This window comes from Halichoerus grypus, chromosome 6 (genome assembly GCF_964656455.1).
Source record: "Halichoerus grypus chromosome 6, mHalGry1.hap1.1, whole genome shotgun sequence".
In the NCBI taxonomy this organism is placed as follows: Eukaryota; Metazoa; Chordata; class Mammalia; order Carnivora; family Phocidae; genus Halichoerus; species Halichoerus grypus.
In genome coordinates this window covers 119,803,709-119,831,516 of record NC_135717.1, presented here as the reverse complement: position 1 = coordinate 119,831,516, position 27,808 = coordinate 119,803,709, and the positions used below count along the sequence as shown (strand labels likewise).

Here is a 27,808-nt window from a genome sequence, read left to right as displayed (position 1 = left end):
GCTTTCTTTTTCGAGATGTCCTTGAATCGCTCAATCCCTGCGGAAGGGCTCAAATCCCGCGGTCTTCTCTTTCCCCTCGGCTCTCCGCCTCCGCCACGTTTCGCAACAGTCGGCCTGGCGCTGGCTGGGGGCTGCTCACGCGGCGCCCCCCTCCTCACTCCGGGGAGTAGACGGGGGAGACCCCGGTGCCTGGAGAATGCTTCTTTTCTGGCCCTTGGGGGCTCGGGGTTCAGAAGCCGAGGACCCCAGACTACCACAGGCAGGAAGAAAGGCCTGTGTGGGGCTGGAGACCAATCCGAGCAAGCCAGGCTTCCCACCCCCCACCCCCAACGAGATCCTATGCGGCCTTTTTTGCGGGGTGAGTGTGTTGCTCCGCTGGGAAGCCCAGAGAGGCCTCCCAGCCCCCCTAGCGCGTTCACCAGGAGAACGGGGAGGCCCCGGCTCTGCGCCGGGCTCCCGGGAAAGACGAGCGCAGGGGGCTGGGGGCTTGCAGGCGGCGGGCAGACGCGGGAGCGCTCGGAGCCTGCTCCAACTTTCACCCCAGGCCGGCGGACGAGCGAATTAACAGAAATCCCGATATAAACTTTTAAAAATAATATCAGTTTTATTAAATATTCGAGAACGGATCCAGAGGTCGGATTTAAACAGGAGGGTAACACGAGGGGGATTTTTTTAATTTATTTTTTTCTCCTACTGGCTAAACAAACGTCATTCACTTTTTTTTCTCTCTTTTTGTAATTTTCCCTCTTTTTTTTTTTCCCCCTTTTAAGATGGGAGTGGAACACGGACGGTGCTAAACATAAATATAAATACAGAGACCACAAATACAGCTAAAAATATTCACACAGAAACGGTCACAGTTTGTAATATGCCATAATGACCCCCACGATTCTTTAAATACAATTTGCCTGGGCTGGGCATTTGCTGGGGCAGAGGGGCCGGGCAGGGGCTGCGGGGAGGCCCTGGGGGTTGCTGTGGGGCCACGACGCGCCCTCCTTGGGCCTCCCGCTCTCCGCGGCTGCCAGGCCGGGCCCTGAGGCCCCGGAGCGGAGGCCCCGGCCCGGGAGCCGGCTCTCTGCGCAGGGGCGGGGGTGGAGGCGCCGAGGGGGTGGGAGGCCAAGTCTCATTTGGAGGGAGATCTGTGGAGTCTGAAGCGAGGTTCAGGGACGGAGCCCCCAAGGCCTGGGCGGGGGAAGGGGCCTGCAGACGAGCCGAGAACGAGCTAGCGAGGGAGCAAGGAGGAGGAGGCGCGTGGTGAAAGAGAGTTTGTGCGGTGAGGGAGGGGGTCCAGAGTTGACTTTCAGGTCCATATTTGACTCCCTAATTTTGTTTTAGGGAGTCAAAACACATCAGTTGTGCCAGTGATAAATATAGAGTGTGTGATTAGGAGGGAATGGGGGGGGGTAGCAAGGGAGAAGGAGAGAGAGGGGTGGCAGGGACAGTCCTGGTCACTCTTTCTGCTTCTCCTCTTCTGTCTCTTCCCGCTTTTCCTCTTTTCCGCCCAGGCTGTCGGCCGCGGCCCCTCCGCCGCCCCCTGAGAGCGTGGACGTGAGATTAGATTCTTTTTTCCACTTCATCCGGCGGTTCTGGAACCAGATTTTGATCTGTCGCTCGGTCAGGCAGAGCGCGTTGGCGATCTCGATGCGCCGGCGCCGCGTTAGGTAGCGGTTGAAGTGAAATTCCTTCTCCAGTTCCAGGGTCTGGTACCGCGAGTAGATCTGGCGACCGCGCCTCCTGTCCGCTCCATAGCCGACCCCTAGAGATCCGGGCACAAAACACACTAAAAACAATCAGCGAGGCATCCTCCGTAGACGATTTAGCCTAGCAAAGTCCTGACCCTCCCAACTTGGCCAGCAGCTCACGGGCCCCCTCGGACCTCAGCCTTCTCCCTTTTGCCCTGCCCCACCCCCACTGGGGGTACAGCCAGGAGCCCAACTTCATTCAGTCCCCCACCATATGTTGGTAGGTGAGTGTCCCAAAGAAAGGTGGGGGGGGGGGGGCAAGAACCAGGCAGAAAGCTGTAAGTCTAAAAACTGGTTTTTGAAAAATCCCAAACACTGGGGATGAGGGCCCCATTTCTCAACAACTGGGCTCCCCCACCTCCCCAAGCACCCTAGCTCCTTGGAAACTTCTCCCCACTTCTCTGCCCCCTATTCTCCCTCCTCCCTTCTTCTCAGCCTGACTCGACTTTGGGTGGGCTCCCCCACCCCCTGCCCCCTCCCCTCATACCCTGCCCTGTTCCTGCCCCCTCAGTTTGCCTTGGAGCCCTCTAATCCGTCAGGGGCCGAGGGGGCCAGGCCCCTGCGAGCAAGCGGGAGGCGAGCAGAGGGGGCAGAAGAGGGGGCCCTGTCTCGGCGTCGGCGAGGAGACGAGCGTGATTGTTTTTATGGGGCCATAAAAAACTCTCTCCGCCCGTTCTTCTAGGGAAGCCGGTCATAAAGCCAGTTCAGTTTATTTAATTTATATCTCGGAGCTGTAAAACTCACCACTGTGCGAATTCATTCGCTGCATCCAGGGGTAAATCTGGATACTGGCTTTCTGGTCCTGGGGCGCAGTCCTGCCCTGCTCAGAACTAAAATCCTGAGCGATTGAGGTCTGTGTGTTATGTCCTAAGGTGTTTTGTCTGCAGTTTGAGAGCATGTCTTTCTCCTGGTAAAAGGAATTAGATCCATAGTCATACGGCCCCCGGCTGGAACTGAACACGACATTCTCCTGTGGCGAATAAAAGGGAGTCGAGTAGATCCGGTTCTGGGCAACGGCTGCTCCATAGGTCGAGAAATGCCTCACTGGATCATAGGCGGTGGAATTGAGGGCGACGTTGGGGAGGACGTCCTGGCCCCCGGCGAGGTGGCAGGATAAGGAAGGGTTAGTGAAGTAGGAATTCATCCCTTTGCCTTTACCTGGTCGGGCTATGATTTCTTTAATATTTATTTCTGTCTCCAGTTTGTACTCGGAACTAGATGGTTATAGGGACGGCTCCAATCCAGGACAGACAAAATGACAAAGTCAGCTGACCCCCTTCCAGCCAATCGCAAGCCAGATGTCAAGAAGGGGGAAAAAAATCGCTTCTGCTTCTGTTGATTCCCTAGTTGAGACTAAGTGTGTGCTTTGAAAGTAAGACTTAGATTTCTTTTTAAAATATATATGTTAGGGAACTGATTTGGAGGTGAAGAAGGGTGAATATGCATTAGCAGGGCCTTGGGGCCCAGGGAAGAAGAGCTGCACTGCTAGGAAATCTCTCAGCCCCTGCTAACTTTGCTGTGCTGTGGCCAGAGCCAGGTCTGGAGAAATCCCTCTATTTTCAATCTGATTTCATCTTTTATATCTCCCCCCCCTTCTAAAATTACATCCTGATTTCTCTATGGGAAGAGCCCCTTCCCAGCTCAGGGGGAATCCCCAGAAATCCTACAGGAAATCCTAGTTTGACCCTCATGGAGTGAGTCCTCATCACTAAACCAGTATTTTTCCCCCCCCAAAATTAAAAAAAAAAATCAAAAGTAGAAAGAAACTGCATAAAACATGGTGCTCAGAGGAAGGAGAGTGTGGCTGATAGTCTTAGGTGGAAGGGAAATGTAGGGAGCAAGGAGGTCTAAAGGAGTAAGGATGAGACTTCAGGACACAGTGGCAGAGCTGAAGTGGGCAAAGGGGCCATGCATTTGCTTCTTCATCCTCTTAGCCCCCTTCTGCCTCTCAGAACACCCTTTTGGGGGAAACTCTTGCAGCACTTTTGCCTAAAAGGGAAAAATGTATAAAAATACAATAGAAAAGAGAGAGAAAGAAGTAAAAGGTGGGAGAGAGAGAGGAAAAGGAAGAAAGAAAGGAAGAAGAAAGAACTCTGAGAGTCTTTCTAGACACATCAACTCCTGTTTATGTTGGTGAGAATTTATGATTTGGAGCCAGCGAGGGCCGGTGGGGTAATTCACATAGGATCCAGGCAGAAAGAGAAGGCTGGTGGGGCTCTGAAGGACAGTGAGCGTCTGGCAGGCTCAAGCCCCTGCACAAGTCAGAAGCCCCCAGGCCCCTCCGGACTCTGCCCCGCCAAGGGAGGCACCCTGGACCTGAGCTCTGGGGCTTGGGAGATTCCAGCAAAGGGCTCCTGGGGAGCTCTCACTCAAGGGCCAGCCACACCTGGTGGAGCCGGGCCTCTCAGCAACCCCTACCCCCATTTTCTCTCCACATTGGGGCTGAGAAAAAGGAAGAGAAGGTTAGGAAAAGGCAGCTGAGTTCCAGGCTTCTGAGGGAGCCGCAGTGGGCAAACTGAAACAGCGGAAGGTGTGCAGATGGAGTTTTTCTCCTGATTAATCCAAACTTAATTTGATATCGTGACATAAGCTGAAAATGCTTTGAGCTGACAAAGAGGGGGCAGTGGGGTTAGCGAAGGGAGCAGTGGAAGCTCATATTTTCTCCTCACCATTTTGGGGGGGGGCTGACTATAACAAGAACCCGGATGTCTCCGGATTTTATGATCTTTTCCTTCTGTGTAACAAAGCGGAGTAATCAATGGGTAGCAATAAAGCCATAAACGGGACTACGCTGGGAAAAAACTCGTTTATTCATCTTCTGTAACGTTAAGGTTTCCCTGGAGTGTCGCTAGGGGGGAAAAATAAAGTTTCGAACCCAAAAGCAGACAGTGTGTAGGAGCTGGTGGAGACAACATGTTAGTTAATACATGAACCTCGTTAGGGGACTGAAGAGTCTTCCTGCTGGACAATTTGTGTTGGCTTTTAAAAATACAGCCCCAGTCCTTCAGAAAGGAGGGAAATTTGTTGGTATTTAAAAGGGCGGGGGAAGACCCCTATCATTGTAAATGTTCCCCCTCTTGGACCATACTTTCTTCTGCTCAAGGAGATAAAAGTGAAAGGGTAGAGGAGGGTTCCAAATTAAGAAAGAAATTTGGAGATGAGTCGTCTGGTTAGGGGGTGACATGGCAGGTATATGAACAGAGACACTAGCGTGACTTGCCTTTTGCTCTAGAATCCAGCTGTCCTCCAATTCATGGCATGCCTGGACAGAGGTTTTCAACAGCTGGCTGGGGCTCCAGGCCCCCTGGAGGGCAAGAGGTAGAGCGAGAAGGAACTAGGGGGAGGGGGGGAAGACCCAGGGGGCTGAGCTAAGAAACAAGTCAGCGCACCCCTGGACACAAGTAGCCGCTCTCAGAGTTCCCAGCCTCACTTCTGCCCTAAGGGTAGCAGTGTAACACGTAGAACAGGCCGGAAGAGAGAGTAAATTCCCTCCATCCCCCCCCCCATTTCAGAGAGATTGCTAGAGGGATAAATCATGTCAGTGATATTTCCTTCAAGATATTAAATGTTGCAATGTACAACAAATTGAATGATGGAAGATAGGATGTCTTAATGAGGTTTCACTTTCAATGAGTGTTGATTTTCTATGTATTTTTAGATCTCTTTTGGGGGCTGGGGAAAGGAAGGACCTTAGGAGAAAGAAGGGGCTTCTGGGGAAGCATGTGCTGCAGCCCCCCCAGCAAGGATGCCTGGGTTTCCTTGAGCCCCTCCTAAACAAAGTCTGGAGGGGAAAGGGGGACCCAAAATTGGGGATAGTCTCCTTTGGGGCCTGAAAGTAGTGGGCGCGGGGGTGGGCGACCTGAGGAGCCGAATGTAAGTCTCAGCCCCGGAAAGTTAAGTGTTTTATTATGTCCCTAAACAGAGGGCAGAGACTGAAAGGTCTCGCCGATTTATAATGAACAGAAACCAGCTGCTGGGGGAAAAAGGCAGAAATGCTGGAAGGGGGAGAGAAGGGGAAGCAGAAATACAAATAAATTCCCCCACTGCTTAAAGATTTTTGGCAAAATTAATTTCCATCATACTCTCCCCCATCACCTTCCATTCCTGAAAAAAAGAAGCCTCCTTCTTTCAGTCAGATCTTTAATTATGCAGCTGAAATTTGCTGGAAGGATTCGCTCCAAGGGGGGAGAGCAGGTCAGATGAGCCTGATCTTCCCTCCATTGGATTGTATTTTCCTTTTCTCATTTTATGTTAATTTTATTTTTTTGGCGAAAGAACGAGTGTCTATGGGGGGATAGCTGGGACTTGGGTTTTTCTAAATATATTTATATTTTCCGGTTAAATTTGTCTGAAAACAATTATGGAAACTCATCAGCAGAAGCAAGAACAGATGTTTTATTAAAACTGCAGTTGAGCTCTGTAAATATGCACAAGTCCTGGGAAGGGGGGGACTTGTTCTTTGTTTCTATAAAACAAGCCTAGAGCAATCAGAGAACACCCCCATCAGGCCCGCAGGTCTCCGAGTAGCTCTGCCCCTTGGGCCTCCAGAATCAGGCATTCCGAGGGGGTTTGGCGGCGAGAGCAGATTTTCGCTTTCGGAGCTGTAATTAGTGGATTCGAAAACAGAATTCAAAAAGAAAACACAGAAAAGGAATAAAGGGGGAAAGTTGCCATTCGCTGCTCCAGTCCCCCCATCTCCCCAGTCCAAAACACATGCTTCTCATGAGCGCTAATTATAGGAGAGGAACTTACTGCAGGCGCCATGGGCCTGCACGGCGGGCGGGGAGGGGGGGTAGTCACTGGCCTGGAGTCCCCAAGGCTAAGGGGTGCTTTGGAGGCTGGGCACTCGAAGGTTTCCCAGAATGAGTCAAGCGCTCCTACCCCAGCCTTAGCCTGCTCCAGGCCAGGGGCTGGGAGCCTGTGTCGCTCTGAACTGGGGAGAAGGTGGGTGTGACTGGACTCTGGCTGGGAAGGGGTTCGTGGGCAGGCCTCCTCTTGTCTGCCTTTGCTTTCCACTCTGCCCTGGAAAATATATTAATTTCTTGGGGAAGGGTATCTGAAGTGAGAGGGATGAGATCTGGAATGGTTACTGGGGGACAATCTTTTCCAGAGGTCCTGGCTAGTTTGTGTTCTGCCAGTCTTCTCTCTTTTCCTAGGTCCCCCAACTCTGCGCAGATGTCTGTGACTCACCCAGCCTTGCACACAGATACACACACTCCATTTCTGGCTGCCGGCGCCACCAACTACTGCTCGGCACCTCCGGAGGCTGCTCAAGGACCTGGACACCGGAGCCGCAGGACTCAGCGCTCGGCCTGGGCACTTGGCTGCCTGGAAGCCGCTGCAGCTGCCCCACTCACCCCTGCCAATTCTTGATTTTGAGAGCAGGGGAAGGGCGGTGGCTCCACCAGCCCCTTTTGTGCCACTGGGCAAGGGCTGAAACCCCTCTTAGAGAGAAAGCCCAGTTTCAATAATTGTTCAGCTCACCTTACAACCGCACTGTTTGGTTAAGGCTTTGCTGTTCTAGAGCGATTGCTCAGTTGGCCCGACTGGCTTATGATTAGAATTTTTTAACTTAAAAATTAAAAAATAAATCCTACTCCAAATGCCCAGTGTTTTGTGTAGGAGTTCCTTTGATCTCCATAGAATCCGGAGTAAAAGGATTGCAAAGAGAGTCTCCAAATCCGCCAGAGAACCTGAATGCGGGGAACTGGGTCTGCTTGGGGACACCAAAGCATAGCTCACCCAAGGAGCCTCCAGTTTCTCATAGATACGGTGGCGGAAGTAGTCTGAGCACATACCTCCCCATACACACATTGCATTCCAAAACAGAATGTTCCTCCTCCTTTCAAAGTTCAGGCATGGAGACACTTGGAGAAGGTGAAATTTAACACATCCAACCCGGAAATGGATCCCATTTGGGGGTGCTTATATTCTGGGGACAGGGCCCAGGCTGGCCAGCTAAATGGAGTTGGGGGTCGGGGAGGGGGAAGGAGGACAAGGCCAGATGGGGTATGTCAAACGCCTGAGAACTGCCCCAAACACCTCTGAGGCCTGGGCTGGCAAATTCTCTTTTGACCTAAGACGTTGAGAGGCTGCCCAAGCTGCGTTTGCTTTATTTGCAATTAAACAGAGAAGAAAGGTACATGGGGAGGTTCTGCTAACTCCCGTCACATTTTCTCTCCTCCTTCTCTCTTTCCAGACTTCTGCCTGACCTTTCTTTACCACCACTCCAGTTGATGCTGCTCCCATCAGCACGCACACTCCCACAATGTTATTTGTTTAGCTTCTCAATTCACTTCACTAACTGAAGGTTCAAAAGTAAAATAGATCCCGAGCATCTCTGTCCCGTCCCACTCAGCCCTGAGCCCCTTTGGGCTCATCATTGGAAGAAATCATTTCTGGCTTTTGGGGGCTTGGCCCCCAAGCGTCCCACCTCTGTCCCACGCAGCTGAATATCAGCTGAAGAGAACCTCAGACGAGTATCTCATCCCCACTGGGAATGGGGAGGGAACTCAGATGCTGAGTAACATTTCAGGGAGGAAAAGCAAGTGGCCCTGGTTGGCCCAGGAGGAAAAATGAAAATCTAGAATATTTTTGGTCCCCAGAATGGGGCCAAAGGATCCCCAACTTCCTGGCTTTTCTTATACTCCTCCACACTAAGCACTGCTTGGACCCACTTTGGAGGTTTAAGAGAATTGTAAAATTCAGGAGCACGGCATTTATGACGTCACAGTGAGTTGTCATGAGGAAATGGTAAACGTCATATTAAGTTATATACAGTAGGAGTTTTGTGTGGGGGTGCCCTGCCTCTCCTCACTTTTTTTCTTTTTCCCCTGGCCTAAGTTCTCTCCCTTGAAAATAAAATGTTACTACGTTCTGGAACAATAAGCCAACAATGAAACATCGTCCTCATTTCCCTATAAATAATTTTATCCTTTATTGTTTGCGGATCTGAGAGAACCATTTAATCTGCACTGGCGAAAAGAGAGAGAGAGACGGGGAGGGGGGAATTAATTTCAGAAACAAGAATATTACTTACTTCGATGATACTCTTTTAGATTTGATAGCCAGGAGCAAAATTAGAGGCGAACAGCAGCCTCTCCGACTCTACACCTGGCGGGATTGGAGATTTATAGGATCTTTAGCGAAGGGGCAATTTAATTTTGTAGGATTTGCTTAAATTCACTGCTATTTTGGGGGGCTGAGGAGAAGGGAGGGTGAGGGGAGAACGACATGCTTTATCTAGTTTTATGAATCTGCCAACATTACCCTGATTTAAAACCCAACAACCTGTGTCTCAGGGAAAACTCCTGCAGAAAGGAGTGGAGGAGTGGGGTGAGGGGGACTCAGCTTTCTCAATGACTGTGGCCCCCTTAACCAAGCAGTTGCCAGGGGGAAGGAAGAAAAGCCCGAGGCAAGGGGAGGGCGGTTCTAAGTCTCTCTACCGCCAGGACACCCGGAGGTTTATGGTGTCCCCATAATTCCCCCAACCCTATAAACAGCTGCCCTATTTTAGGACGAGTTCTGCTTCCTCCCCTGGGAAAGGAAGAGTGAGGGAGGAGGTAATGGCGGGAGCAGGGTGCCGGAAAGGGGAGGGAGCACAGGATAGCGCCGCACTTTGTTCTCCTGGGTGAGTTTGCTGGTTTGGCGGGTTTCTGACGCAGGGTGGCAGTAGACAAAACAAGTAAACAACTCACAGACACAATAAACAGGGGCGGCCGCAGCCACCGTGGCAGAGGCCGTGGGCCGGGTGAGGGGCACAATTTGGGGGTAGTGTCACCCCAGCACCCAGGCGTGGCCGCGGTCCAAAAGCCCGAGGCTGCCCCCAGTGCGGGCAGGAGAAGCTGGAAGAAAGCTGCACGTCTCCGCACCCGCAGCAGCGTGTCTGGACAGGAAAGTCTTGGGAGGAACCTGATTGCCTAGGGAGTGAAGGAAAACCCCACTAGCCCCTTTCCTGTCCTCACTTTCTTTCAGGAGCGGTTCACGGACATTCATATTCTCCCCTGCTCTGTCTTCTCCTGGCACCGGCAGGGAGAAAGCCTAGGAAGGGAGGCTGGGAATTCCCAGCCGCGGCGCACATTCAGTGCTCCAGGCCCACAGGCAGCTAGACCCAGCTTCTCCGGCGCTGCCCTGTCAGCCTTCTCCCCAGCTTCTTCGGTAGCAGAGACAGAATTAAAACGAAGTCCCACCAGTAACCAAATCTAGGTATTTGGCGAGCTTAGAGAGCCCCTAATCTGCCCCACAGAGGACACAGGCAAATCTGGGGTCCGCTGAGCAGGGGCGGGAGTGGGGATAGATGTTCACTGTACCCCTACGCATTCCGTCTGGCCTTCTCCACCGGCCTCTTCCAACAGCTGCCTCAGACCACTGCTCAGAGGCCACCTTATTAACCACTCAGATCTCCTTCACTGTCCCAGCAAGGCTGCAAGCACCAGGGCCTAGCCAACTGCTCAGAACTGCTCCAAAGGTCTACCTTACCCACAAAAAGAGTTTCCCACAAAACTCACTTTCAACACCACAGTGTTCCTCTGGTAAACAGCCTCTGAGTTGAGGAAGTCTGGGGGGAGGTGTGGAGAGAAAGCAGAAGGGATTCAATATTTCCCCAGCCCAGCTGCTTGGACAGTGAAGGCAATAAGGTCTGAGAAAGCCTTTGTGGCATCCGTCGGTTACTGGAACCCGCATACTCCGATTCCAGCACGCACACATTTCCAGGACAGCATGCACAGAGGGCCTTCTCGGTGCACCCAATGCCTCCTTGAGCCCGATCCCATCTAACAAAATTTTGCATGCACATAAAAAGGTGTTTGAGCGAATACAAGCATGGTAATATACAATTAACCACCGAGGAAATATGAGTCTATATATATTCATGCATAAGTCGGAGCCTGTACATTTGAGCCCGTATATAATAAGTGTATAAAGCTACCAAGCCTGGTTTCAGAACACAACAGCCAACCCAACAAGGCCGCCTTCTCCAAACAAGCTCGCATTCTTCCCAGGGATCACAACTGTCAGACCAGGGAGAGAAAGGGTTTGCTCTGCCCATTTCTCCTTAGCTAGGAACTGGCGCATAGAATACAGTGCGTGGCAGGGCTGACAAAGCCTGTAAGGGGCAGGCCTGAGGTGCCCAAAGAGTGGACTCAGAGGGGAACCCTGGGCTCCAAGGAATATTGCCAGAACCTGACCCACAGATTCAGTGCCTCTGCCCAGACTTAGTCCTGGGCGTGCAGAGTCCTCGGGCCAGATTCTATTTTCAGCCGCTCTGGCTATTATTAGATATACACACCAGTGCTTTCCTGCACTAAGGACCACGTTTACAGGGAATCTGGCCTACAAGGAGGCTGAGGATTCTCACTGGTGGCCCCTCTTGTTGCGTCTGTTTGCGCACCAGAGTGGGAGAGGAAGAAGGGAAAGAAAATCGAAAGTAAGGAGAGAAGGAAGGGGCTGGCGTTTGGGGCTGGATTTATCCCCTGGCCAGACTAGAAAACTGGAAAACCAGGGTCAGTCACTGCTTTTATTCTTTCTCTGCATCCCTCTTGCCTCATGAGGAGGATCTAGGGGGTGAAGGACGTGGGGGCCTGCAGGACCCTAGCCAGGAAGGGACAGAAAATCAATTGATAAAAATATTATATAAGGACACCTCAGGATGGTGCTGTTAACCCGTCACCCATGAACCCTAGCACCCTGAAATTTCGGCGGCAGCACATCTGTTCAGATCCCTGTAGGCTGAGATAAATACCCCAGCCTTACCCAGGCCCACCCCTCCGAAGGGAGGGGGCCCCCTCTAATACCCCAGGTGAATCCCCACTCTCCTGAGTGGCCTTCACCGAAAGCTGTTTTTTGGGGGGGTGAACAAAGGAGACTTGTGTCCCCCCTCTAGTCAGTGCGGCCATCTGCAGGGGCGGGGGGGGGGTAGGCAGACAACGGGGGCAGACAAAATACAGGCGAAAGAGAGAAATAGAGGCCTCACCGGTCGGCGGTTCCCACATTACGCCAGGAGAAAGGCTCCCATTTTCAGGCCTCCGGGGGCCCCTCCACTGGCCCACTGCACTCCCCTTGCCCTTCTCAGGTCCCACAGCCTCGGGGTCTCGGTGGCCGCGGCATGGCTACCCGGGGCGTCAGGCCCTGGGCCGCACTGGAGCGGCGGGAGAGCGCGCGGCAGCCTGAGCAGGCGGCGGGCTGGGCCCATTTGGGGAGAGCCAAGCGCTTTTCTCGATCGTAAACAAGGAACGCGAAATTAGCCCCTCGGCAGACGCCTCTGCCGACACACAAGTCCTATTGGGGGGGGAGTGGAAGGGGGAGAGAAAATGCCATTTCTTCCCCCGGGACAATACCTCAGAGGCCTTTATGTCGGATATGAAACGGGAATTTTGGGGGGGCAGGAGAGGAAGGGAAGGGGATTGTGGGGGGGAGGGGACAGAAGATTCACCATCAACTCGGACCCAAGGGGTTTGATTTGAATGCAGTCGAATTATGTTTTTAAGAATTTGATAAAAAAAGGTTCTCCCTCCCAACCTCCTCCCCCCCCCCCCCCCCGCCACCCCCAGGCGACGGGTCAGGGTTTAAACAGGAAATCGAGGAGCGTTCCCCTCCCCCACTCGGGCTTGGCGGAGAAGCCCAGTCGCGCCTCCAGAGAGGATTGGAGGTGGGGGGCAGCTCTTAGCTCGGATTGAAGGTGAGTCTGGCCCCCAGACTCTCAGACCTCTCCAGGAATATGCGCTCCCCTCCCCCAGCTCTGGGGTGTGTCTGCCTGGGTGTGTAAGCGTTTGTGTGTGCATCGCCCTTTATAAACAGAAGCTCACACATATAGGGGCCGCCTCGGACCCAGGCCAGGGAGCAGGGCGGGGTCATATATCAAACTGCAACACATTCAGGGCCACGTACATTTGGAAGAAATTAAGCCACTGTGTTATGAAACCATATGTGTCGGGTTAAGACCATACAACACGCCATTAGCACCAATTATTAGGAAGATCCCGAGCGCCCAGGACCCTCCGGGCCGCCCGATTCTGACGTCCCTACCCCACGAGCGAGCCACGCCTTGAGTCCTCACTGCCTCCACTCACCCAAGAGGCCCCCGCCAGCGAGGCCTGGGCCTGTCCCCAGCCAGCCTGGGGCCTCCCCAATTCCCACCTCCGCCCCAGACAAGGCAGATCCCAGCTCAGAGCAGCCAGGCGAGGCGGGTGAAGCAGCCCAGTGGGTATCCCGGGTACGGTGGCCGCGGCTGGGGGTGGGGGACGCTGGGCCGGGTGAGAGAAGGCAGATTGGCCCCTTTTCTCCAAGCACAAGATGGCTTTTGAGTACCGCGTCCCCCACCCCCACCCATCCACCCATCCACCCGCAGTGCAGGGCACCTCCCATCTTTCCGTCCGCTCGAGTGGGGGCGGGAGCTGGGGGTGGGCAGACGCACTCTCCTCCGCTGACGCGCACCAGCCAACAGCCTCCCCCCTAATTGCCAATTAACAGGCCCCGCCGCCAGCCTAGCTGCGCTCTCTTCCTGCTCAGCCGCCCGGCTCTGAGCCCGCACTGCGCATGTGTGAGCTCTCGCGGTGGCGCTCTCTGGGAGGGAGGGGGCGGCGGGCAAGGAGGGGGCTCTGGAAAGTTTGTTTGGGCGTTGGGGGGCTGACTTTGCTCAGGGGGCAATGGTTACAACCTACAGTTCTCTCTCCTGCCCTGGAGTTTGAGCTTCCGGGCCCCCTCCGTCCCAGTCCCATTAGCCAAGAGGCCGCAGATCTATAATAGGTAAGGACAGGGTGGGCATCAGGCAGCGGGTCAGCGCACTAGACCCCGGCCTTGAGCCCCACAGGCGCAGTCCTCTTCCCCCCCCACCCCCAACTTCGGCGCACAGTGACATCAGGACAACACACTTCCCACACTACCGTATTACAGCTTAACCCAATCCTCCCCCCACTTTTCCTCCCCTTAATTGCCCGCACGCCCACCCTCTCGCCAGCCCCCCTCTCCTCTCTAACCAAGACAAGCCGCTGCTGTCCTTATCTTGAAACCGCCACCCAGCTACGGACCATTAGTTACATATTTGAACCAATAAGGAAACACTTACCGGGCGCTGCTGTCACTCTCCCTCTCCCTCTCTCTCTCTGCCTCTCTCTCTCTCTCCCACTCTCTTTCTCGTCTTCCCTTATTCTGTGCCGCTGCCGAGCCTGTCTCAGCTCCATACACACATATATACTTTATATAAATTTAAAAATAAAAAAAATAGTCCCAATGATCAAAAAGCCAAATAAAATTAAGGAGAGTTGCAAGAAGGGGGCAGGAGGGAGAGGCTGGGAGAGGGGAGGGGCGGAGGCATCTGCAGCTCCCTATCTCAACTGCTGCTCCCGCATTCCTCCTGCCCCTTGGGGGGCTAGAGGATCGGGAAGGGAGAGAGAGGTGCCCTCAACTCCTGCCCCTTCCTCCACATCCCCCCTCCCCGGGTGCCCCCAGCTTCCGGCAACTCCACCTGGGAGGAAAAAAATTAAATGGGGGGAGAAAATAATTATTAATCAGATTAATAAAAAAAAAAATACTGGTAATGAAGGGAGCGCCCAGCGCAGGTTTCCCTGGCAATGGTTAGGCTCTTACAGGGAGGACTGTTCTGCGGAGCGCTCCGAACGGACAAACCACAATAAAAAGTTCACGTTCATGGATGGAATCCACATGACTTCTTGTGGCCAATCCAACTTGTGAGTCGATCGTAAACTTTTATTACTCAGCTGTAAATTTTCTGCAAACAACCGGGAATGCGATGCATTTGTGTAGCGTGTGCAAATGGGCGCCGCGGTCGCCATGTTTACCCAATTCTCTCAGAGAGGGAGCATCCCCCGACCCCCACCCCACCCTCACCCACCGCCCACTCCCCACGGGCCAGGCTGCTCCAGGCTAGCACAGAAAGGGCAAAAGGGGGACGCGAGAGGAGGAAAGGAAGGATTCTGGCGCTGAGTCGGCCGCCTCCCTTTGCCATACCGAATTTTAAATATTTTTCTTAATATAAATGAGGTATTAAGGTTGGATCTGGGGGAAGCGAGGCTTTGCAAAGGTTTGTGGCACTGGTGGTGCAGTGCCGGCTGGAGGGGTGAAGGGACTGAGAAGGGATGCGCTCCCAACTCCTACCCTTTTTTCTAGGAAGAGAACTACATCTTTCCCAGTGGGGAGCCCTGGCAGGCCCCGTTCAGCCCCAGACAGGAACAAGAGGGACACGCGGCTGGAAGCCTCATAACCAAGCCTGACCTGGCCGTGGTCTGAAGAACGGAGAGGGCTTAGACCCGTACTGGGTAGCCCTGCCCATGCAGCAGGAGGGGTGAGAGTTGGGGGCAGCCACCAGAACCCCCAAAGTGCCCATCATCCCCAGGCTCCTTTCTCAGAGAAAATGACATTTTTCCTTCTCCTAGACCATCTCCAGTTTCAGGTCTCCTCAATTCCTAGGTTTAGATGGCAGATTACTCCCAATCTTTTTAGAAATAAAAATAAAATTAAGGCCCAAGATCTTGGTTCCTACTCCCCACCCCCTTGCTTTGGGTGCAAGGCAGCTTGAAGCCTTTTCTATCTTGTCAGGTGACCAGCACCCACCTGCCTTTTTCAGAAAAATTGTGTGTCCAAGCAGCTGGGATACACCTTGGAGGCCCTCCCCCCAGAAAGAAACTTATCTTTTCCCAAATTTCACCTTCTGTGCTAAATTCTGAGCACTTGAGGTGTTTCCCACCTTTTTCCAGACCCATAATTTTGGCGATGAATCCAATGCGGGGGACCCCAGAATAAATTCCCCCCATAGAGACTATTTGCCAACCAGTCGCAGCCCAGCCGAGTCACCAGCTGGAGATCTGAAGGCCCAAAGCTCTCCCCTTGATCCCGCACGGAGCTGGTGCGGGGGACATCCATGGCTGGGTGCCCCACCCCAACCAATAGGGGGCCCCTCATCCCCTCCCCAAACTTCCTCCCTCAGTAAGGGAAGCAGTTCCCTCAGCCGGATGCAGAGACCTAGTTTCTTTTACAAACCCACCCATAAATTTTATAACAGGTAGTTAAAAATTACGACAAGGAAGCTCTGGCGCAGCTTTTCACAATGGGCTGCTGGGAGAATGGGACAGCGCTGCGGGCTGCTCACCGGAAATTTTACTTCTCGTCTGTGGCACAACCTGTCCCGAGTTCGGTCTAATTGGGGCGAGGTAACTTTCTGCAGCCGGCAGGCAGCCAGTGGGACATCTCATTTGAGGAAGATGAGGCTGGAGAAGGCCAAACCACTCTCCCATCCTAGGGTCCCCCCCAAAGCCCTATAGAGCACGCACTACCTCCCTCACCCCCAGGTCCCCTGCAGGCCCGCACCTCCCTTGGCCTCTGCAATGAAGTGGGGAGGGAGATAAAATGCCGAGAATTAAAAAAAAAAAATCCAGAGAAACGAATTTGCCCCCCAACTTAATAGCTGCATTATCCCGTCTCTACAGCTGAGATTAGAATAATAAATTCAAGGCGAAATGAGCGAGATGCTTCAACTCAGCATTTTGAAAGATACTATTTTTCACAAATCACAAATAGCTTTCGGAAGCCACTTTGATTGGCTAATAAAAAAGTAAAGAATGGGAGAAAGTCCTATCTGCTGCAGCCGAATGGTCCCCATTCCGGTAATGGGACGGCGGGAGCACTTGGGAGGACGCGTTTCTAAAGAGAGCGCATCCCGCTCGCAATTAAGTTCCCCCATAAAACGGGTTTTACCTCCTTTTCTCTCCAAACGAGAAAAAAGAGGCGGTGGGCAGAAAGGGTGGGGGAGCGGGTGCTGCAGGAAGGGGCGGCTGGAGCTCTCTTGGTGTGGCCCACCCGAGGCTTCGCATCTCAAGCGATGCCGGGCGCCAGACGCACCCCGCCCTCCGACGCCCGGCTTGGGGCCACGGGCATCGCTGAGCAGGGCCAGGGATGAATGGGGCATTGGGTGTGGGGGAAATTCGGCGAGGTCCTTCGGAGCCACTTAGTGTAGGGTTCAAGCAACTTGGCTACGGGTCGGCGATGTTTATTAATAGCAATCATAATTCCACATTAAAAAATGAAACGGCCCGCGGCCGGCCCTCGGAGTCTGGAGGGATGCCCCTGGGAAGGCCTGAGGTCGGAGCGAAATGCTCTCTTTTCGGGCCTCCCTGGCGGGTTGCGGGTGCCTCCCGCAGCAAACGGGGTTACCTGGCTGGCGCAACGGCTCACAGCAGGGACCCCAGGTTTCCAAAGATTTCCCCCAGAGCTGTTCAAAGCTGTTCCCGGCTGCCTGCAGCCTGTGCTTCCAATCGGCAGCCTCTCTCCGACCGCAGGAGTCCCATATCAAGGATGCCTGACCCAATCCTGTATTCACGACCACTTTGCGAGGGAGCCAGGGACCCAGATGCGGGTGAAATTACACAAAATAAGAATCAGCCTGGGCCTAAGTCTGGGAAAAACATTGACGGAGTGGGTGGGGGGGGGGAGATCTGGCGTCAAAAATATTTCAGTCTTTGGGGGATCTGGTTTTAAGGACCAGAAGATCCCATCTCCTTGCGTTTCCCCCTTCTCCTGACTGAGTCAGATAACTCCTATCTCTGGAATTTGGTATTATTTGACCAGAATCTTACTAGCATAAACAGATTTCTCTGCCTAGGACCCTCCGGGGAGGAGTGAGAGACCCCTTTGCCCCCTGAGTCCCTGAGCCTTCAACCCCTTATTTTGGGGAATGAGGAGTCCAATGAAGACTCTCTTTACCCTACTGTGGCTGGGATGGAGGACTGTCCACTCAGCAGGCCCATCCTCCTCACCCCCAGGCCAATGGCCCACACTATGAGGGCAGGGCAGACTGCCCAATTGCCAAGGTGAAGCCGGGAGCCGGCTTGGAACAGCCAGAACAGAGGCTGGGGTAGATGCTAGCGGCCTGGGTGATAGTGATGGCTCTGTGCTGACGGAATTTGAATTTCAGAACATGGACCCAGGCTGCTTGGTGTACCAACTCACTCACCTTCCCCTCCTTCCCTTTCCCCCAGGCTGAAGCTTCCTCATCCCCTACCCCTAGCCATCTTCCCCCCAGCCAAGTCCTCCAGGCTGCCTTGAGCCTCACATTCTTCCCACCCTGTTCACTGTTCTAGTGCTGGGTGCTGGGTGCCCAGGGTTGACCACGAGGGGCATGTGGAGATCAGAAAGAACCCCATTGCCTCATCCTCAGTCCTTGGAAGAAAAAGGCCTAGTTGTGGGAGGGGCATGGGGGCAGATTCTTTGTCTGGGCCCAGCCCAAGGCTGAGGAGGAGGAAGGTGAATAAGTGGGGAGACCCTTTCTTCCCATTGGGATCTTGGCATCTAGAAACCCATTTTGTTTGGAGCGAAGGTTCTCCCAAGAGCATACTTGGAGCATACTGCTCTTCTTCCTCCTCCTCTACACCTCCCCCACCTCTCACCTGCCCTCCCTGCCCAGCCTGCCCTCTCAACTCCTAGGGACCTCTCCACATGAGTTCCTCCAGCCAAAGTCAGATCAGTGACGGAGACCTTTTCCACAGTGCTGGGAAAGAAGGATAAGGAGGAAAGGAGGAGTAGAGAATTGGAGGGGGGGAGGGGGGCGTTGGAGAAAAAGCAAGTCATTCCAGCTTCAAATTTTTTTCTCCTTTTTTTTTTTTTTTATTATGACTCACGTATACAATACAAAGTACTTGGACCAGGAACAGGGCTGCCAGGACACAAAATCTACATTCATAGCTGGACATAAAGACAAATGACCAAAAATTATTATTATAGATATATTTTAACGTTTTTTTTTCTTTCGAGCACATTGCATAAACAGAGAATTCAAGACAGAGTTAACTATACATTCAGTGCAATTTAGTTCTACTCTACTGGGGTTAGAAGCACAATAAAAGCGCACAGGACCGGCGGGCTAGGCAGTCTTAGTTGTTGGGTTTTTCTTAGTGAAATAAGCAGCAACAAACGACAACAAAACCGCATTACGAATACTCTCAAAGCAGGATTTCTTTCTATAGGTAGTGATAAAATACGTTGGAGGTTTTTTTCTTTTTTTTAAATTTTAATCTTTTTCTCTTTTTTTCTTGCATATTAGGATTTTTAAAAATTTCTTTTTTATTTTTTCATGATTATTGCAGGTTCCCTTTAGGTAGTATGTTAAAGATTTATTAGCAGTATTATTATTATCATTCTTATTATTTTCATGATTATGGTGATTTCTGAGCGCTAATACTAGTGCAGCTCAGAGGAAGCTGGGCCCAACAACAGAAATCAGACAGCGAAGGGGAGGAAGGCATGGGCCCGAGTGACCATGGGATGGCTAGGTAGGATTTCAGCGGCGACTGCAGGCTCCTATCTACCCCGTGGGGAGGGGGGCAGGGGAGAGACCCGCATCTCTTTCAGGTTTCCACCAGGTTTCTAGAGAAAGTCAAGGGGGTCTTTCTAAGTGGGGGAGCCCCAGAGAGGGAGAAGGGATATTCCTTGCTATCATTTTAAAAATTTCTTTAAACATCTCCCTTTCTTTCCCTTCCTTCCTTCCTTCACTTTTCTTTCCTTTCTTTTGGAAAAGAAGTAAATCTAATACATAATCCTAGCATAAAAACAAAGCCACAAGTCTTCGTCCGCATTTTGAGAGGGCTCCCCTCTAAAATAAATACCAGAGAAGCAGGGAGGTGGGAGTGTGGCAAGAAGGGGTGAGAGAGGGGCAAAGAGGCCAGGTCTCAGACCTTAAAATCCAGGCAGGACTCCGAAGGGTGGGGGTAGGGACAAGTGTGTGTGTTGGGGCAAGGACTGAGACAGAGTCCAAACTTTTCGCTGTGTCTCGGTCTCCCCCCCTCCAGCCCCCAAACAAATAAAGATTGGGGGAAGTCCAAAGGTAATAAAACCAGAGCTGCAAGTATCTGACAGGTAGTTAGAGTTGTGAGTGTCATTCTATTCTCTATAAAAGCAAATGACAGTCGTAAACTTCTCAATTTATCCGCTACCATAAAACGAAACTTCAAGGGAGTTGCTAAGGGAGGGGGGGGGGTCTCTCTTTTTTGCTTAGTCCTTGTTTTCTTCCTTTTCCTCCTCTTCTTTCTCCTCTTCCTCGTTTCCTTCTTCCTCCACCTTCTCTTCATCTCGGGCTCCGGGCAGTTTATCCTTGTTGTTCTCCTTTTTCCACTTCATCCTTCGGTTCTGGAACCAGATCTTCACTTGTCTCTCAGTCAGTCCCAGGGCGTGAGAGACTTCAATCCGGCGCTTTCGTGTCAAATAAGGATTAAAGAGAAACTCCTTTTCTAGTTCCAAGGTCTGATACCGGCTGTAAGTTTGCCTTCCGCTGCGCCGCCCCGGAGCTGGACAGAATAGAACCCCAATCTGGTTATGTTTGGGTGGGGGCTCGGCTTTCCCCTGCCACTATTCCTCCCCTAAAGTCTCCCCTGTGATCTCCCCAGTTCTCCTCCCTCCTGAAGACCAGGCAAGAGCAGGGAGCAGGCAAGGGCAGGAAACTTTGGGGGCTTGTTTTGGTTTGGCTTCACCTTGGGAGGTGGGGTGGGGGTGGGGGCAGGGACTAGGGTCTATCAGGAAACTGGGGGATGGCAGGGGCAGGGGGAGCACTGCAGAGTTCCCCCTCTCCCACCCGCCCCCCCCCCAGGCCTGCAGTCTCAGGAAACTGGCCCTTGCAGCTTTGTTTACAAGTACAGAGTGGCATTTGGTGAGCATAGCTGGGGACAGAGTCTGTTTCCAAAAGAAAGGAAAAAGGTCTGGGGGTAAAGAAGAGGGGCTCTGCCCACTGCCCCCCTCCTTAAATCTCTCTGCTTAATGCCTTGCCAGGAAGAAAAATAATTGATCTCCTGGAATGTATCACTGCTTGGCCTGATTGCTAACTGGAGACCAGCAAATAAATCACGGGCCATCCCCGCTGGAACTTGTCGCTTTCTCGCTTCCCCTTTTACTTCGAAATTGGGCCATGAGAGGCCACCCTTGGAGGGGCTCATGGCCTGAGCCACTCTGAAGGTCTCAGGGAAAGCCCATAAACCTTTGATTGGGGGCAGCTCATGCTTGGGTCCTCTGGACCCCAGAGCCCTCTAATCTGCATGGCCCCTCTCCTTCCTGCACTCTTTTCTCTCCTCTCTGGCTCCCTCTCTTCTCTCCAACTGAGGGAACTAAAGCAAAGTTGGGGTGGTGGCCTTAAGGCTAGTTCTCTGAGAGGAGGCAGTGGGTACCCCAGAGAGCCAAGGCACCTGTCCTTGGGGTCTTGTCACCCTCTGGTCCAGGTAGGGGAGGGAAACAGGGGTCTCCCTTCGCCCCCAAGACAGCCTGGCCACTGTTCTGGACTGAGGCTTTCTGCCTTTTGGAAAGACTGGTTTGCTCCAAAGGCTGATAACCTCAGGGTCCTCGGGCCTCTGCCCAGCCACCTCCCCAACTTTGACTTTAGAGATGGCAAGAGGGAGAGACAGACAGGGAGACAGGCAGACAGACAGACAGACAGACAGTAGGTGGAGAAAACGATTTTTAACCCTTTGCGCCCAGACACCACCTTCACCCCAGTCCCCCAAATATCCCAGGCGAGCCCCGCGCCCCACCCCCAGCTGAACCTCCCAACCTCGAGAAACCCACTCAGGCACGGGGGTGGGGCCGCAGAGACCCCAAAGCCAGGAGGGAAAGCGAGGGCAGACAAAAAGGAGGCAAGGGAGGGGGGGAAGACCCCGGAGCGCGGGAGACCAAGGGGGAAAGAGAAAAGGCTTCTCACCGTGGGGTCTCATCCATGGAAACATGAGGCTGGGAGACGAGTTTTGATTTAAGTGGCCTTGTCCTTCGCTACTGTTAGTGTTGGCGGAGGATTTACAGTCGGGATATTGCACCACGCTCGCCTCTTGCTGAGCCCCATAAAGGGACTGTCTGGGGAGCGCCTCGTAGCCATAGAATTTGGAGGCGTCTCCGTGGCAGCTCAGCGAGCACGGGTTCTGCTGGTAGCCCGAGTTGGAGATGCCCGAGGTGCCGTGGTGGAAGAAGTCTTGGACGTGGTGCGAGGCGTGCTGGAAGCCGGGCGCCGAGCCGCCGGGCCCGTACACCAGCGCATGGCTCCTGCCCACGCTCTGAGGGAACCGGCAGTCGTAATAGGCCGGTTCCAGGGACTCGCCGCCTTTGTATTTGGAGAACAGGGGGTTGACGAAGTAGGAGCTCATGCTGGGCACATGAAAACCCGCCGCCCCCTCCCCTCTGGCTCGCGACTCCCCCCGCCCGGTACCCCCCGAAAGTCCCTCCCCCGGGAGCGAACCCCGGGCCGGCCGGCTCCCCGGGGCCGGGCTGGGCAGGTGGGGGGGCGCCTGGGTGCCGGGCCCGGCCGGCTCGGCGCGGCTCCCGGGGCTGGGCGCGGGCGGCGGCGGGCGCGGGCGGCGGCGGCGGCGGCGGCGGCGGCGGCGGCGGCTCTCTTCACTGTCGGTAGGTAGAGCTCGCGCTCTCGCACTTAGCTCTTTCCTTTAACAGCCCAGGCGAATTCCTCAGACTCCCGGCGGTGGCGGCGCTTACACGCGATTCGCGTTCATCAATCCACGACATGAAGACAGGCGAGAGAGAGAGAGAGAGAGAGAGAGAGAGAGAGAGGGAGAGAGAGAGAGAGAGAAGGAGGGATGGCGGGGGGTTGAGGGGTTCAGGGCTGGGGGGACCTGGAGGAAGGGGAGGAGAGGGAGGGGGAGGGAGGGGGGTGTGGTATATGTGTGTGGGGGGGAGCGGTGAGCCAGCCCCAGCTAACGGTTGGGGCCAGCTTCTCCAAGGTGCGCATTCAGATTTGAAGGTGCCTCTCCCCTCTTCCCCTTCCCTTCCTCTCAGACAGAGACACCTGAGCCAGCAGGTCAACTCAGGTTACCTCAACAGGTATAAGACCCTCCCCCCAGGCAGTTGAATGCCAGCAAGAGAGCAGGTCCCCTAACCCAAAAGATGGGCTCCCCAGGGCGTCCTTAAGCCTGGGACTCAGAAGGGGCAAGCATGTCAGCACAGCATATCCCCAAATACCTCAGGCATCCCAACCCTCCACGTCTCCTGCCCCTCCTCAGGGTGGGAAGCTGCCCCATCTTCCCCCATCCCCAAGATTCTCTTGCCCGCCTGCCGTGGGTAGAGGAGAGGGCTGGAGGTGGGGCGCACTCCACATACCCAGGCGGGGCTGCCCTGCAGCTTGGCTGGGGGCTCTGAGAGCCAAGCAGTTTATGGGGACAGAGGAGAGGGCAGCTGGCGGGTCCCTGGTTTCCGGCTGGGCTGATCCAGGATGTTTCTTCTCGGGAGACTATTTGTATCTGGGTTGGAGGGGACTGGAGCAGGCCTCTTACTTGTCCCCACATACTCAAGCCCTATAGGAAATGCCAGCTCAGCCTGGAGGGGCCCCCTGGCTTCACTGCACCCCCTACTTCCCCAGGCAGGCTGCCCAGGCCAGGATGTGGATGGGAACTGTCAACAGACCCTCTTTAAATATTTACCCACAGTTTCTCTAGGGGGTTCCTCCTCTATCCCCAAGACTAGGTAAATTCAAGGTAATTCTAATGGATAAAAGAACCTTAGTCCATCAGCACCCTTCTCTGGCCATAAGTGTGTACAGTTATGTGGGGCTGAACAGAGACAGAGAGAAAAGGGAGAAAGTGAGAGAGCTGTGAATACGTGTGCTGTGTGCATACGAATGAGGAAGAGGAATTAGAAGGATTTTTCCGGTCCTCCCCTTCCGCGGTGTGTGAGGTTGTTGTACACAGGGCAATAGTGGGGCACACTTGGGATACACACATCCTGGATGTGCCACCTCCCACCCTGAAACACGTCGAATGCATGCTCCCTCAACCATCATGTATGCCCGGAAGCATCCCTGTCACCTCACAGACACTGTGAACCCGGGCACACAGGGGACTGATACCTGACAAACACACGTGCCTCTTTAGCTGTTTGCATCATGAAAAAATTTTGCTACCTATTTTCTTTCCACATCCTGGGGTTTCAGGGTTGGATGAGGAAGGAGGCTGTTAGAAAACCAGATCGTTTTCTTCCTCAGCCAGAGCCCAGCTCTGGGGATGGATGAAGGAATGGTAGTGCAGGAAAGGATGGTGTAGAATAACACCCTCCACCCAGTCCCTCTATTATCTAAATAATTGCTGGGAAGATGGCCACTCTCAGCCAATTCCCAAAGAAGAGTCACTGGTGCCCCAGCAAAGGACACTTCCAGGATCCCTGAATATGGAGGAACCCACCTCCACCTGAATTAAGGACTGCCCAAACTCTGCAATGTCCAGAACTCTGGCCCTGGAGCAGCAGGAGGGGAGGATCAGAAGAGGACTGTGCCAGGGCTGCAGGCCTCCCTAGGGTCCAGGACAGTGGGGGGCATGACAGGGGTCTCCTCCACTACCAGAGCAAGCTCCAGCCTTGGTTTCAGCCCTGGCTTCTCTGAGCCTACTCTGCTCAGAGTACCAAGCTGAACGAGATGGGCTCTGGGTTCCCAGCATCTGGGTCATTGGGGACTGTCATAAATATTTTCCCTTCCCTGCCTGGAAAGAGGAGGCTCGGCAGGCCAGATCCGCTCTGGGGCCTGTGCCTTATCTTTTAGAGGGTGGGGGGATATCTCGACATTTTATGGTCCAGCGAAAACCCTGCCACAGAGCTATTCTTCCAGGCCTTTGTGTCTTGGAATGCGACTGTCCCGAGTGTGCCGCCACCACCGTCTGCTCTGAGAGCCCACCAGTCCCGAAACCCCTGGCTGGACTCGATTTCCCCTTTTGGGGGTCCCTCGCTTTTTCTTTCCTTCTTTCTTTCTTTCTTTCTTTCTTTTTTTTTTTTTTCATTTGATCGCCTTTTTTTCTTTTACACGTATCTGGTTGATTTCGCTCCCGGAGCTTGGAAATAAAGGAACTGCAAGCAGTCATCCTCGCTGGGGCGTCTCTGCCCCTCGCCCCGAGGCCTGCTCCGCCCTCCTAGGTACCACGGATTTATGTTCGTTTGTCCGGGTCATTCTGCCTTTTTGTGTTAATTACGCGCTGCCTGCTTGGTGCTTATCTCCTTCGCAAAGCGATTATTTTCGACGCCCGCCCTCCTGAGCCTCTCGAGCCTGCTGCCAGAGCGAGGGCCCATCTCCCGCCGCCACTCGCGATTTATTTACACCTCGCAGGTGAGAGGATTGATTTGCTCAGAGCCAGTGGGGCCGGGCTGGGGCCGGGGCGCGGGGCCTTCTCCCCGCTGCTCCTCCGGGCCCGGCCTCAAATGTCAGTGCCGCCAGGCCAGCCAGGGGCACCGCCGCCGCCTCTAACATTGAGCAACAGCGCCACCTCGCGTCCACTTGCTCCAATGCAGTCCGGCCGGGAAAAAGCCAACAGATAGAGCAAGCAGGTCCCAGCCTTGGCCCAAAGGTGGGAAGTGAGAGGAAGGAGTTTCCAAATGGGTGCGAGAGAGAGAGGGGTCCCTGGAAGGAAGTTCCCCCGGGGCCGCTGTCCTTTTGTTTTCCAAGCTCTCCAAATAAACCTTCTCAAAGGTTTCACACTATTTTCTTTTTCTCACCCTCCCTCCCCGCATTAAGAGACACTGTGCAAAGGACCTGCTGCGATCTCCCCCCTATTCAGGCGCATTTCTGGGCTCGGAACATCTCCGCTCACGCAGATGCACGCTCCGAGGCTCCCGCGACCTCCTGCCCGCGGCGCGCACCCTAAACTCCTCGCTCCTCTTACCCTGCCGCTGGTTCCGCACCGCCTATTCCGCCGCCGCCTGCAGGACTTTGGGGTGGGACGCTGACTTCTCCCGACTGTTTGCCCCCTGGTTTGTAACCCACCCCTCTCCCTCTCTCCCTCTCTCTCTCTCTCATGCGCGCGCTCTCTCCACCTCTCCCTCCCAGCCAGTGAGGTCCTGTTCTCCGTGGGCCATAGACAAAACATTCCTATAATCCGATTTCAAAGGAAAGAGTGTCCACCTTATTTAAACCATAAAACAATTAAGCCCAGACGTCTAGCCAGCTCCGCGCTGCTGTTTTGTTCGGCCCCATTCAGAATCCAACGCAGGGAGACAAACAACGCCATAAAAGTGGCATTTCGGGGCTGCGGAAATGTACCTATCCGCTGCCTTCCCAAGTGGAACAACCTTTAGGGTTTTGTGATTCTGACAAAGGAGCAGAGGAGAGGTGGGAGGGGAAGATTAGGGCAGAAGGGCGTTTGCTAGCCCCTCTTTCCCCCCACCCCGCCAGCTTTCGTTTCTTTCTAGATGTGTGTTGTGTTATGGTTTTAATTCACAAATTGTAATAAATAAAAAAAATGGAATCCAATCCTGACCTGCAGGCTGGAGGCTGAGCTGGAACTGAACAGTGGGCTGGGCCGGGTGGGCCTGCTCTGGATCCCATGCTCTCGCCAGGGCCCTCGGAGCCCCGAGCCCTGCGGCCCTCCTTCCTGTCCGGAGTAAGGCCGCTCTCCGGCGGGCTGCAGGAAGCAGGCCGCGCTGACGGACGAGGGGAGGCGACAGGGCCTTGGAGCAGGGGCGGGGTGGAGGCCCGGAAACGCGGCGGAGCCTGGTCTGGGAGAAAAGCCTGAGTCCCCGCAGTCAGGACTGGCAGTCAGGACCCAGGGACACGGGTGCCCTGGCCTCTGCCCGGAGCGAAACTGAGGCCAGGGTCCCAGAACAGCGAAATGGCCAAAGAGGGGAGTGAGGATTGAGAAACGAGGATAAACTACAGGCAAAGCAGCATTCAAAAGGAGCAAGGAAACAACTGCTTCTGGAATTAGGGAGGAGGTCTCTTCAGTGGGAAAAGAGGAGAGGGTGCTTCAGCCACTGGGAAAACCAGTGTTTGCGACTTTTGATTGCCCCCCTCAAAATATCATTGAAACAAAATGTTTGTGCCTTCCCACCTTCCTCCAGTCCCCGAAATTGGAGTGTTGAATGGAAGGAGGGGGTAGGAGATTCAAATGATGGGGAAGGGGCTGGTCCCTCCAAGTGCCTCACCAATCCTGTAAGGCCATGCGATGGAGGAAGCTGCAGAAGGACTGGGATCCCCAATGATTTTCTTTTATGGTGGTATTCCCCAAGTACTCAGAACAACACCCTGCACCCTCGCCAGAATGGGCAGTCTGAGATATTAAAGCGCTATATTTCAAGTCGTCTGAGTTTAATAGTTTCCAGATTGGGGGATTTCCGAGAAAGGGGGCACCGGGGCCGAGGCATACCCAGCAGCTTGTGTCTGCTTCTGATTAGCAGATGAAAACTGCCGGCGCTGGGGAAGGCGCTCTGGGGTGCAGTGCCACTGACCAGCCCCAATGGGCTGTTGCACATATGGGCCTCTACTCTTATGCCTGGGGTCCCACCACCATCAGGGAACACCCCACTCCAGGCTAATCCCTGACCAGCTTCCTTAGGCCTTGGCCATGTCATCCCCCAGAAACGCTGCAGCCACTCAGCATAACCCTATTACCCCCAAATCAACATTCAAACTAACCACCAGAGAGAGAGAGAGAGAGAGAGAGAGAGAGACTGAGAAGGAAAGAGAACTAGGAGAGGGGGAGAGAGAGAGAGAGAGAGAGAGAAGCTGAGAATGCATTGAGAAGTTGAAACAAAATCTAATTCAGATTGTATTGGTTTTGCCATCTTTCTCCTTCCTCCTTCTCCCCCTTCCTTCCTTCCCTTTCTTTCTTCCCTCCCTACTTCCTCTCTCCCTCCTTCCTTCTCTCCCTCTCTCCCTCCCTCTCCCCCTTCTCTCTCTCTCCCTTCTTTTACTCTCAACGCAGTCCCCAGTGCCTCTTCGGCTCCCTGAGGCCTGCTCAGCCTTCTCCCTCACCGTTCACCGCTCACCGCACACCCTCCCTCCCTCCCAGCCATCCCTCGAAGCACCAATGCAGGCAGGCAAGTATCCAGCCCGGGCCCTCACCCAGCACCCAACTTTCATCTTCACCTATCTCTTCCCTCCGATCTCGTGTACTCATAAATTATTACAATTAATTACAGCCAGGGAAAACCATTCATGCCATGCCCCCACCCCCCACCCCCTGGACTCCATCGAGCTACCAGGAAACTCACAGGCAGCCGGCGGGGCAGGCACAAGCTGGGCCCGGGCCTCAGCAGCCTCCACTCCAGCCCTGGGGCCCTCACGCCCACCCCACCCTGCGTGGGGAGCAGCGGCAGGCACTTGCCCT

At 54.0% G+C, this 27,808-nt stretch overlaps 2 protein-coding genes and 1 long non-coding RNA gene across 10 annotated transcripts; 1 reads left to right on the top strand and 2 right to left on the bottom strand.

The window, feature by feature from the left end:
• Positions 1-7: 7 nt before the first annotated feature.
• Positions 8-7,345, top strand: LOC118555816 (uncharacterized). Its single transcript, XR_004927167.2, has 2 exons — positions 8-358; positions 6,899-7,345. It is a non-coding gene; the product is annotated as an uncharacterized LOC118555816 (long non-coding RNA).
• HOXC6 (homeobox C6) lies at positions 580-26,418 on the bottom strand. 8 transcript variants are annotated; one of them, XM_078076083.1, is made up of 3 exons: positions 25,961-26,418; positions 2,487-2,832; positions 580-1,780 (listed from the first exon to the last, which is right to left on the bottom strand). In XM_078076083.1, exons 2-3 carry the CDS (start codon positions 2,638-2,640, stop codon positions 1,449-1,451), a joined length of 486 nt encoding a protein of 161 aa, XP_077932209.1. In that variant the 5' UTR covers positions 2,641-2,832; positions 25,961-26,418; the 3' UTR covers positions 580-1,448. The 8 variants fall into 8 exon arrangements, with proteins under 8 accessions (XP_077932209.1, XP_077932201.1, XP_077932206.1 ...); XM_078076075.1 differs by lacking the exon at positions 25,961-26,418 and adding an exon at positions 13,804-14,144 and having other exon boundaries at positions 2,487-2,786; XM_078076080.1 differs by lacking the exon at positions 25,961-26,418 and adding an exon at positions 13,804-14,144 and having other exon boundaries at positions 580-1,756; positions 2,487-2,786.
• Positions 18,332-21,942, bottom strand: HOXC8 (homeobox C8). Its single transcript, XM_036124196.2, has 2 exons — positions 21,427-21,942; positions 18,332-20,029 (listed from the first exon to the last, which is right to left on the bottom strand). The coding sequence occupies exons 1-2, from the start codon at positions 21,860-21,862 to the stop codon at positions 19,737-19,739; spliced, it is 729 nt and encodes a 242-aa protein (XP_035980089.1). The 5' UTR covers positions 21,863-21,942; the 3' UTR covers positions 18,332-19,736.
• Positions 26,419-27,808: the final 1,390 nt, after the last annotated feature.

Bases quoted from the DNA above. Each gene is read 5' to 3' on its own strand.
- HOXC8 (XM_036124196.2), bottom strand. From the start codon at position 21,862: ATGAGCTCCTACTTCGTCAACCCCCTGTTCTCCAAATACAAAGGCGGC. The intron at 20,030-21,426 runs GTGAGAAGCCTT...TATTCTGTCCAG, and splicing joins TCCATGGATGAGACCCCACG to CTCCGGGGCGGCGCAGCGGA.
- HOXC6 (XM_078076075.1), bottom strand. From the start codon at position 13,918: ATGGAGCTGAGACAGGCTCGGCAGCGGCACAGAATAAGGGAAGACGAG. The intron at 2,787-13,803 runs GTAAGTGTTTCC...CCTATGATCCAG, and splicing joins GAGAGTGACAGCAGCGCCCG to TGAGGCATTTCTCGACCTAT. The intron at 1,781-2,486 runs GTGAGTTTTACA...GATTGTTTTTAG, and splicing joins GCGAATGAATTCGCACAGTG to TGTGTTTTGTGCCCGGATCT.